This window comes from Rousettus aegyptiacus, unplaced genomic scaffold (assembly GCF_014176215.1).
Source record: "Rousettus aegyptiacus isolate mRouAeg1 unplaced genomic scaffold, mRouAeg1.p scaffold_m13_p_4, whole genome shotgun sequence".
Classification (NCBI taxonomy): Eukaryota; Metazoa; Chordata; class Mammalia; order Chiroptera; family Pteropodidae; genus Rousettus; species Rousettus aegyptiacus.
In genome coordinates, this window is record NW_023416307.1 from 140794577 (window position 1) to 140806929 (window position 12353).

At 39.3% G+C, this 12353-nt stretch overlaps 1 protein-coding gene across 5 annotated transcripts in view; it reads right to left on the reverse strand.

Moving 5' to 3' along the window:
• Nucleotides 1–12353, reverse strand: part of NEK10 (NIMA related kinase 10) — a 187183-nt gene that overhangs the window by 4049 nt on the left and 170781 nt on the right. For all 5 annotated transcript variants that reach the window (XM_016149581.2, XM_016149580.2, XM_016149578.2 and 2 more), the window contains 3 exons: nucleotides 3154–3262; nucleotides 1072–1124; nucleotides 932–987 (listed from right to left, as the gene is read on the reverse strand). In XM_016149581.2, the coding sequence (XP_016005067.1) occupies nucleotides 932–987; nucleotides 1072–1124; nucleotides 3154–3262 (218 nt within the window). The remainder of the gene's footprint in view (nucleotides 1–931; nucleotides 988–1071; nucleotides 1125–3153; nucleotides 3263–12353) is intronic.

The following is a 12353-nucleotide window of genomic DNA, read 5'->3' on the forward strand; positions in this document are numbered from 1 at the left end:
AGGATTTCACTAGCCTCTAGAATCTCCTTTGATCACCCCGCAGAAGGCCAGAAATGCCAGGAACTAATATTGCCTGGGGAAAAGGCCACGAACAATGGCTGATGGAAACCGGAGGATAAACACCCCAGCTCCCTCAGTCCCTGAGGGGAATAAGTAAGGGGCATATTCTACACTGGTTCTCAAATTTACCCAGTGGTATCAAGCTCCAGCCTCCCACAATGATAACTTGCTTCAAAATGAAACTTTTGTTGAATTATTTCTCCACTCCCTTACCAGTGCTTTCTGGGACTGCCTCTCGACTCAACTAATTGTACCCAAATCTCTGTGCCCAACACCGTGCCCAAGAGTTAAATTGCAGGAACCCAGAACTGGATGAAATTGATAGCACCAATGATGGTTATATTAGAAGATAATATGTAGCCCTTATAAACGGAGATTTCTTATAAGGATAAACAAATGGCAACACATATCAACAAATCCCTTTCCCACAAATATATCTTAAATTCACCAGAAATGATTCTTTGGTTGGTTGCATTTTCCCCCTTGCATTCTACACACAAAAAAATGGGTAGATTTCAGTGATGGAAATCTCAGTTTACAACTCTTCTGGAATGGAACAAACAACTGCTTAAATTGGAAAACAATCTAGAAATGCTTTTCTATTTATTATGTTCTTTTTTTTTTTTTTAATGGGAGTAAAGGACTACTCAGCGATTACTCTTTCTTTTTCAACAGAATACAATATCCATATAGAAGATGAGCTACAGACATTCTACCATGGTAGTATTTGGCCTAAGTGAAGGTATTTTACAGAAGTGTTTAAAGTTAAAGTTGGGGGAAAACCCCCTAGAATCAAGTATAGAGAAATCAGATATAATGTCCAATGATCTCAATTGATTTTTCAAATTCGAAAGCAAACTCTAGAGCTCACCTGTTAGAAGTAAAATTGTAATAACCACTCTCCTCTAGCACCTCTTCAATCACAGTCTAAAGTGGGGGGAAAAAAAATCCAGTTAGTATTGAATGAAAAGCAACAAAATAAAATCATCCAGAGGCACTGAAAAACCTCACCTGCATTTGTTCATATGTTATTCCCTCTTCCAGATCAAAGCTGGTAGGTAGGCCTGAAATAAATTATGGAAAATCTGACATTTGATTCACATTTTCTTAGACTTTATTGGCAATATGACTCAACTGCAGTGAAAACAAGTCAATTTCTTAATGATAGAGATGAGTCTTATAAGCACATTCCAAATTACCTTGGCTTTGAATATTTAAACTCTTTGTTTTTCTTCCTTTAATAACTGGCTGCTTTTGGGGCAGCCATCACAAAATAATATACAAAGATTTAGGGTATTGCTCATGATATAAATTAGCCAATTAAGCTAGCTCTGTGTGTGTGTGTGTGTGTGTGTGAGAGAGAGAGAGAGAGAGAGAGAGAGAGAGAGCGCGCACGCGTGCACACATGAGCGAGTGAACGCGAAAGAGCTAGATGAGAAGTGATGTCAAACAGAAACTATCTGATGGGCAGGTTTTCTGACTAAGACACTCCATAATCCACAAGAATAGATATGTACTAGAAAGAAAATAAATTTTTAGAGGGAGGCAGAAATAGACAGTGTAAGACAACAAAGATCAGATTCTTTCCTATAGCTGCCCAGAGGAAAATAAAATACATACATTTAATGCCAGAAGACAATATTTCTTTTGATGCTTGGTCTGAGTATGATATACCAGCACTTTAACTCACCCCAACGCCACCCAACGCAATGGTAACCAGCTTCCAATCAAATCAATTAATACTGACTCACGTGGTGGCCCAGAGTCCCCCTGCCACTTTGGAGACATTAGAAAGAATGAGTTGAGGGTTGAGGAGAGGCATGAGGATGGAAGTCCTGGCAGCTTTAAAAGTGCTCCCCGAAGTGCCTGAAGGCTTTGCTGTCTTTGCTTTTGCCCAGCCTGCTGTGACAAGGGACACACCTGGTCTGCTCTGGGGGTGGGGTGTCCAGCTGCCCTGAAAGAGTCCGTCGACTCTCTCAGGCCCCTGAGAACTTTCCACCAGTGACCTTCACATCAGAGTTGCTGTTGTAGGAAATCTGACCTGCAGACTGGCTTACCTGACCTGGGAGATGCTTTCAAAAGAAAATGACTTTAAACAATAGTTTGTCTCAGATGTCTCGAAAATTATTTTAAATGAAATTCTGCCTACACAAATTAACTTTATCCCAGGAGTCCAAGAACGTAGGGGAAGTTTAACAACACACGCAACGATTTGCCTAAACGCAGCAACAAGGAAAGCACAACAGAAGAGAGTGGTTTTCTTGGTTGGGGAGATGGCAAGTATTTAACCACAAACACTATAGTTTATAGGGATTCAAAAATCACCTAGTAACTCTGGAACCTCAGAATAGCTTGAAAACCTCTTCTGAAAGTTCAAATATTACAAGTTACATTTTGCTGAGCCCCTACTAAAGGCCAAGAACTTTTTACATGTTTTCACAGATCATCACTATAACCCTGTGATGCAGGTATCATTTTTACCATTTCACAGGTAAAGAAACTAGAGTTCAAAGAGGCCAAATAATTTGCCCCAGGCCAACTACAAAAATGGTTGGGCCAAGATTTGAACTTAGGCGTCTAGGTCTTGAGAATGTACGCATTTAATCTATCCCTATGCTATATTGGGCCTCCATGTGAGATTTATGCAAAAACAAAAACAAAAACAAAAAAAATTAAATATGTCTGATTTGGATTCTTCAGGTAAGTTTCCAATGTTTTTTTGTTTGTTTGTTTTAAATATTCATTTAGGAATCTTCATTTCTGTTTTGTATCTCCTCAGGTGCTTTCGGGCATTTGATTTCCCATCACCAGATAAGCAAGAAGAAATAAAAGGAAATATGATTCACACACGCAGATTCTGGTATTAATAAATGATAATGATGCTATTAATAATGATCAAGGAAGATGCTACAAATGAGTAAAAATAAATCTCAGGGAATTTCTAGATTATTACCATATGTCCCTTTCAACTATTGCCACAGATACTCAAAATAAGCTCCATTATTCTTTTAAATTAAAGATAATCTTGTAAGGATAGCTGCTGATCCGAACAGAGTATTTCTTTGGGAAATTTCCTGTGTCGAAGACTGTTACCTGTCGGGTCATTGGGGGACAGGCTGTTTCCACCCGCCGAATGACGTAATAAATGGTAATCTGCTGTGAAAAAGTTGGGCTCGATAGGCTCTGGAGATCCCTGAGACAGCTGGAACAGAGAAAAAGCAAAACCATGGCTTTTACACTCAGAAGCGAATGACATGAGACCTCTGCGCGAGCTTTCCCATTTCCCTATGTCTCTGCACAGAGAATGGAGCACTCTGCGGTTTTCGGTTCTTTGTAAATAGATAAACACACATCTTCTTCCTTCTAAAAGAATCTGTAAAGTGGAGTCAGGCAAATTACAGTGAAAGCAAGTTAGACAATTCCCTGGCCGCATGAAAAAAAAAATACACTTTATAGCTTTATGAAAGCGAAACAGAAATGGATAGAAAAATAATAGCATGGGTCTGGGACATCAAAATGTTATTTTTATCAGGCGTAGGAGGAATAAACTCCAATTATTCAACAGAACAATATGTTTAGCCCAAATTATCAGCCTTTTTCATGTATCTGCTTTGAATATGCCTTCTTATTTGACCGAGGCAAACAAATTTCTTAATATTTTTCTGAATTACAATTAATTAATTCTAATCTCCAAACATCAATTCTCAACACTCCAAAGAATAATTCACTAAATGACAGAGTTTATTAGAGTTCCAATTGTTTAATACTTTTCTATGCAGCTGAATTTTTAAATGGAATTTTAGACTATAAATATTTTTTGACTTCCTTTCATCTTTAATTCCAACCTGTACATGGGCTGACACAACTTTAGTGCCTGTGTTAATATAATATGCTTTTAAAATGTCAGTTAATATTAATAACCACAAACAAATGATACAATTGGACTATGTAATAGTAGTTACCTTAGAGTCACATCCTCTATTCGTGAATTAAAATAATCACTGTTCAATCACTTAAGAAATCTGGCAATATATATTTAAATTAAACAACATATGCCTATCCTACAACCCAGCAATCCCACTTTTAAGTATTATATATATTATATATATGTATACATGAAATGAGTACTTCTATACATCAAAAGACATGTAGAAGAATGTTCATAGCACTTTTATTCACAATAACTCCAAACTGTAAAATTCCCAAATGCTCACAGGAAAAAAGGATAAATAGATACACCATGGTGTGCTTAGCTAATGGAATTCTTCAAAGCAATGAAAATGAACAAACCATGGATACCCACAACAACACGAATGTTCAGCAAAAGAAGCCAGAAACAAAAGAATATATAGTATATGACTTCACTTATATACATTTTCACAATCGGGCAAAACTAACCAATGGTGATAGAAATCAGGATGACGATTACAGTGTGGCAGGGGGTAGGAGGCTGACCAAAAAAGGCAGGTGAGAGCCCTCTCAGGGACTGGAAATGTTCTACGTCTTGATGTGGGTGGTGGTCGCACGGGTGGTGGTTACGTGGGTGGATATATGTGCGAAAGTTCGTGAAGCTGTATATGTATCTTGCTATATGAAATCATGCATTTTATGCCTTAAAAAAAGAAACATTTTATATTAAAAATTTATAACTATCCCAGTACTTTGGACGCTGTACATACAAATCATTTCTGTGTTTTTCAGTCTTTATGTTGCCAGACATCACATTTTAGAAAAAAAAAAATGGTTCCATCCTTTTTCACTTCTGAAAATTTTTTTCTTACTTCAGTGACAACTGATAAAATTAATAAACCATTTGTAAAACGACAAGATTGTAAGATTCTAACATGCTGGAATGCGGGAAGATCTGATAGTCACACGCTCAATTAACTCTCCCTTCAGAGCTGTTAGGGTGCCAGGGAGGTGGCCCTGAGCATTCTGCATTTCTCCTATTCCAGCCAGCAGGCTGCTCCAGCTATGCGTCTTAATATGCCTTCTAATGCCGAAGATCATTTCCTCATATTACCTTCCGAATGACTTCGGATGGGATTGTTTTTCATATGGTTGAGCATAGGAGTAATCTGGCTGCCTGAAAGGCTCATCCTAATTATAGAAAGCTTATTTAAGTCAACTTAATTATGAAGCATAGATACCTTTGAATCCTAAAGATTTCAGAGACAGAAAGATGTTTAAAGCTTCATAGTAAAGTGTATGAATTGTGACCCAGAGAGGTCAAGTAGCCATTTGGAGATGGCAAGGACAAGTCCTTTTTATTGACTCAGAGTTTGAAGAGAGGAATTCTGAGGTTTCCAGTGCTTGCATCACATTAGCAATTTCCTTTAGTTTAAAAATTGCAGATCCTCAGAGGGATGGCCCATGGATGAAGACAAAATTAATTTGCCTTGTGTTTGAATCCCAGAGACATTATTTTCACTCTCAGAACTTCCTAGAATTTCTTTTCGTAGTTGTTTTTTGGCATACATATTTCTTTCAGCAAATCTTTTTGGCCCCTTTACTATGTGTTATGCTCTGAGCAGGTTTTTTTTGTGAAACAAGGATAAACACTATTCAATCCACATACACTGATGACCTATCCAGCTTATCAGCACTACATTAGGCACCAAGGAGGACACACGAATGATCTGGTTTCCATGAGACTTTCAATTTGACTAGGAAAACAGGCTAATGTACATGTCACAACAGAGCGGTGCAATAAATAATAAAGTATGAAACGAGGTATTGAGTTCCAAGCTTACAAAAAGAAGGATGCTTCATGAAGACAAGCATCGTTTTCAGAGGTTCTGCTGAAGAAACAATGGGGCTGAGCCTTGAGGGTTGAGTTTAGGTGGATGCAAGGAAGCAAAATAGACATTCTAGGTAAGAGGAACTTGAGGGCAGAGGCTGGACATTACGTATTAATGGCAAACTGATGAAAGGGATATGACATAAGTCAATGTTATAGAGGTATGGGAATTTAGATTGAAGAGAGGAAGGCAATTAATTCAATAAGTATTTTTTAAATCAACTATTGTGTGCCATGCACAGATCCAAACAGTAGGGGGGGCGGGGAGTGGAGGAGGGGACAATGGTGGCCAAAAATTGTTTTTACAGAACTTACTAATCAGAGAGAAATGTCTGTGAAATATCCACCAGATATATGTAAAATTGCAACTGTGCTGAATGCACTGAAGGACCAGCCTGTGGCTCTAGGAGGTAACAAATAGATTTCACTTAGACAGGGAAGGCTTTCGAGAAAAAGTGACATGCCGGGAGCCCAAATAATGAGTAAGAATGAGTAAAAGACGGAGTGGAGAACACTACTGGCAGAGTAAACAGCATGTGCAAAGACTCGAGAGGAAGTAGCACAGTAGACAGACTTTAGACAGGGCCTTGTGGCTGCTGTGTAGATGGCAAAGGGCGAGAGTATATGTAAAGGTAAAGAGATGGACAGGGCTTGGACCAAACAGGAGTGTGAATACCAGGATGAGGATTTTGGCATTTTATACAAAGAGCCCCCTAAATGGTTGTGTGTGTGTGTGTGTGTGTGTGTGTGTGCGCGTGCACGTGCACGTGAGAAAGAGAGAGAGAGAGAGAATGAAAGACAGAGATAGTGTGTGTGTGTGTGTGTGTGTGTGTGTGTATGAGAGAGAGAGAGAGAGAGAGAGAGAGAGAGACATGATCAGATTGCTGTTTTGAAAGTATCAGGGTGAATGCAGACAGACCTTGAGGAGGCTCCTGCAAATAATGGAGGCCTAGAAAGTGTTTAGATTGTAGGGTAGGAAACTGGAAGCTACTAAGGTTTTTGAGTGTGCTAATAAAAAGCAAGTGTTTAGGAACTATTATAGTCTGACAAGATGGACTGGAGAACAAAGAGATCAGCAAAGAAGGTGTGACAGCAATGCAAGAGAGAAGGGCTCAGAGCTTCAACGAGGAGGTTACAGAAGGAAGGAACAGATATGGAAGATGGAAATTCTTACTAAATGGCAACAGCAGCACCTATGGCCATGGATTGAGTACTTATTACATTCTAGATACATTTGTGGAAACTGAGCAGTAAAGTAATTTGCTCAAGGAGCATATCTAGCAAGTAGCAGAACAAGGGGTAAACTCCAGGGCTATGTCATCAAAGGTCAAGCAAAATTATCTCTGCTACGAAGATTCCATTGACGTTAATGATTCACAGGATACATGCTATAAAAAAGAGTAGTTGGAAGTGACTGCAAAGTTTAAAGAATGAGCAGAAGGAAAACTGACGTTTCCAGTAATATCAACGCAGACGAAGAAAGGAAGAAGAAGGTGGTGAGTCCAATTCTAGACGTACCACGTGGCAAATTACATGCTCACCCAGTAGGTGAAAATATAGATGATGCAACAGAACCTTTCAAAGCACTGGCCCCACGGCTGGCTGAGCACCGAGGTGGTTCACGGGCCCGGGCCAGCACGGCGTGGGCCCTTGCTTGCCTCATGAGCAGTCAGCTCAGAGGGGACAGCCTGTCTTTGGCACAAATATGTTCTGCCTGGAAGAATGTATAAGACCCTCCTTCTGAACTGACATAGAAGGGCTCTCCTGCTCTGTGTAAACACCCACAGTTCGAAAGTGCAAATGATAGATGGCATGCACTTTTGAACTAAATGAGTCAAATAAATACTAAAGAGAACTGTATCACTGTTTTCACCTCTCCCTGCCTCCTGCAAAACAAAACCCAAAAAAATAAAACCCTACTGATTTTGAATAAGCATTGAGCAATTTTTTAGCACTTCCTCAGTCAATTTAGAATATAGTACTTTTTAGGCAAAACCTAAAAAGAAGAAAATGATGAGAAACTACAAATGTAATCTTAATTAAATTCCCCCCAATCATCTGCTTTTCCCTATCAGAAAATAAGATTAATTTTGCTGTAGAACAACTACACAAACTATTCAGAATCTAATTGACTGAGGTAGGGCTCTGAAGGACATTAAGCCAAACATAAATAAAATTAGGTGCCAGAAGAGAGAACATTTTCACTTTGTTCCGTCACATTTCACTCACCAATCCTCTGATCTTTTTTCCTTTTGATCTTCCTTGCCCTCTTGACTGAATTACAACATGTTAAGACATAACATACTGGCGTATTTTTTACCCATTCTAACCTACAGGTCTTTTCTATTAGTTTTTATTAGGTTTTTATAGGCCACTTTGTTCACAGAAATGTCCAGTGTTTATCCTCACTATTTTCTTGTACTTAAGTGCTCACCACGCGCATGCGCATGCGGCTCTCACATGCACAGCCTGTCATCATCTCTGGGGATGCACAGGCCCGCCCTCTCTCCTTCTTCTCCAGGAACCAGCCCTGCTGCTGTGGTGGTTATATTTCCACCAAGAATTGTGTTTCTAACAACAACAACAAAAAGTTCCAAAACTAAAAGGCGACAGGAAACCCAGTGTTCTATGCTAGTCACAACCAGGACCTCCGCTCAGACTCTGAGGGCAGCTGTCCAGGCAGAAGGTGAGAGGCGGCCTGACACCGCTGGGCAGGAGGGCCCTGCGATAGGAGCTTCTCCACTTGGTCCAAATGGGTCTAGGATGCCTCCCTGAGGCCCTGGCAAGGGCTAGGCAAATGTGACACATGATTATGATATGCATAAAGCCATTAATTAAAGTCCAAGGAGGGGAGCCACCTGCTGCGTGAAAAAGAGCTGGAAACTTAGAGTTAAGAGTTAAAGAGACTGACTGCCAGCTACTGAATTAGGCAAACTTGACTTTGCTGATCTGAGGTGAAGTACAGATTAGAAACTGAGACGTGCCAGGAAGGCCCATGCTTACAGGAAGCCTCTCTGGCTAACATACCCCACAATGTGGAAAATGTCACTGGGTTTGTCTAGACCTTCTTATGCAAAATGTGGTCTATAGAATGGCAGCATTGGCAGAAACTGGGAACTGAGCGGAAATGCAGAATCTTAGGCCCAGAATGCAAGTGTATCTGGATTAAATTTTGGCCAAAAGAGATGTGCTTGATATTTTTTTTTTCCTCTTCTCTCCTCTCCTCTGCCTTCTCTTTCCCTCCCACTTCACTGCCCTCCTCTCCCTTTACTGCAATTTATTCACTGAAGAAAAAAAGGTAATTTTTCCTGTAAAATTCTCCAGTTTAGATTTTCCTGATTATCCCCATGATGGCAATTAACATGCTCTCTCGTTCCCTGTATTTGCTACAAATGGGTAGCTAGATCTAGAGCAAAGATTGGCAAACTTCTTCTGTAAAGGGTCAGATAGTAAATATTTTCACATTTGCTCTGTCACAGCTATTCAAATGTGCCTGTAAGGCAAAAGCAGTCACAGACAATATGTAAGTGAATGCAGGTCATTGTGTTCCAATAAAGCTTTATTTACTAAAACAGGCAGCAGGTTAGATTGGCCTGAAGACCATAGTTTGCCCACTTCTAATCTGGGGGCTTGATCAGATGCAGATTCAAGCTTTTAACAAGTATACTCCATAGACGGGCAAGTTTACTTCCACGAAAAGGCATATAATATGGCTGCCCCTCTTTTTATGATGCTGGCAGTCATTGGTGATCATGTCAAAATCCATTATTTCACTAGAGGCTACTAAATGACAATCTTTTTTATTCCTTTTGCACTTAAGAGCTGAAACAGTTCTGCAATGAAAAATTCCACCTTCATCGATTTAGTTACTCCAGGATAGAATTCAGAGGCGAAAAGTGGAATAAATGTTTGATTCTTTCTTGTTTTAAATCATTTCAAAACAATGAGTTTGTTACTTAGCATCCTCCAAAAGTAAACAATGAGGGATTTTTCTTTTTACTATCATGAATTCTTAGGTTTAAATGTGAGTTAATACTTGCAATCTCTTGTGGTTATTATTCTTATTGTGGTTCTAATTATACAATAAATGGCCAACAGGAGCCTTTTCAAGTTGGCTCCCAAGCCCTTTGGACAGAACCTCGGTCCATCTCAATGGCGTCTTTGCTATGAGATCAGCTATGTCAAGAATTCCAGTCTACTCTCTCTCAGTTCCTGCTCTACAGCTGCAATGGGCTGTATTCCCAAGAAGCCATGGGTCCTAAGAGAGCTCATTGCTGCTAGCTTAGTTTCTAGACTATTTTAGTAAAAAATATCAGAAAACATGTATATTTTTAAAAGATAAGCTTTATCATGAATTTATACTCATTTATCTCGATAACTTCCAATTCTAATTTGAATTAATATCCTTTACCTTGTGTCTGTTTCTCCTTTCCCGCATGCTGAAAGTCGTGGCTCCCAAAGACACCTAGACAATTACTCAGATGCTTTATTCCCCACTGCAATTCTAGCCAAGGTTGAGCAGACTGAACTAAAGACCACCTTGGGTGAGTTATAAATAAGAAGCTTAATTTTTTAGAAAAGAGCTTTCCCATTTTATTTGACTCCTCTCTGTATCCTGCTGGATCTTAGGCCACTAATAAGTAGCCATAGTGATCCCATAATGACTCCTTCAAACTGGAGACACAGAGTCCTTGGATGGAGAAGTTTCAGAGGGAAAAGTGGAAATCAAATGTATTTTATACACTATTACCACTTACTGCTTCCGCAGCCTTGGTATGGGTTGATCATGTCAGTCAAAGGCTAATTGGCCACTCCTCTTTGATTGTACAGAGGATGAAACATCCATTTCTGAACAAAAATTTTCGCTAACAAGAGATCATACTGGAAAGGGGAAAAAACAGAGGTCACAGGCCCTTCTCCTTTAGGTTTAGATGGTAGCAGGGAGGCTTCTTTCTACATTCATATAGAAATATATGAATATATTATATCTATATATGTATATCAATAAAAAATAGAACCAATACAGAATATATTATATAGTAGATGATAGATATAGCTATAGATATAGCTATAGATATAGATAGATATAGATACAGATATCAATGTAGAATATATTCTATATTCAGCAAATATACACTAAGCACCTATATGTGCCATGTACTGTGCAAGACCCTGGGGAATTAGATGAGTAAGGTACACTGTCTGCCTTTGGGGAAAAAAGAAATGTAAGGCAGATAAAAGCTATGTAAAACACAACAATTCCCATGAAAAAATAATTGAAGCATAGGGAAAGGGAAGATGAATTCTGGACAGGGAAAAAGAGGGAAGATTTTTACAGAGGAGCTGGCTTCTCAGGTCAGTGGTGAAGAATAGAAAATATGTGAATACCCCAGGCTGAAGATTTCACACCTAGGAGGTGAGATCTGCCTCCCTGATCGGAGGGGAATACACCGTGATGGTAGGAATGACCACAAACTTATAATATCAGAGAAGGGGACCAAAGCATTGTTCAAAGGAGAATTGGTTCTACCTCTTAACCAGGTTGAAAGTAAGGATGAATCAATGCCCCCTTTGTGCTCCCTCGCCCATGCTCCCTGAACACCCTCGACCACCCCATCCATCCCTGCCTTTAATTCCCCAGACCACGACCAGGAGGTAGGCGCTCTAATGAGAGACATTGCCACCACATAGAGGAAGGCAGGCAAGGTTGCGGGGTGGGCGGCGGAGGGTACAATTTAACAGAAGGAAATCTCTTTTCTATCAGGAGAGAAAAGAACGACAGCAAGGAAAGGATGCAAAACTGAAAACCCAAGTAATAAAAGAAAATGATTCACTTTAAGGATGTGCACTGATGGAAAATTACTGAGCAGGGGACGCGTTGCAGTCACCTTTGTGCATCAGGCGGTTTGCGGCAGGCCTTTTCATCTCTTAAAGCTAGGATTTCTGTTAAAATAAATCTGTGTTCAAGCTGGGTTATTCTGAATATCATTTTAATAAGAATATAAAAACCTAGCAACATGTAATCTTTTTGTGGGAGATTTGAAGTTCTGTCTTTTTAAAATACGTTTATTGGTATTCATGATACAATATAGAAATATAAAATAAATATCTGAGGTCTCCTCCATTTCTGTCTTGATCTCCCCTAGTTTTGTTTCCTGGCCTTATTTGGCAGCGCAACCCATAAAAGAAATTTTGCTTTCTAATCTCTCATGAGGTATGGTTTATGTTTATGTTTTGTTTACCTGCCATTGTGTTTTTGCTTTTTTTTCCCCCTCATCTCCTGTTTGTGTATGTGCACCACTGACGTAAGGCAACTAAGCAAAAACATACTGTTTGCATTCTTAACAAAGAATCCATTAAATTGCCTAATGAGTAAGATTATGCCTAAGATTGGAGACATTAAAGGCAAAGGAAACCTTGAAGAACAAGGTCATTGGAAGCATGGCTATGTCAAAGTTTAAGTACATGATGAAACTTAAAAATTATATAAAAT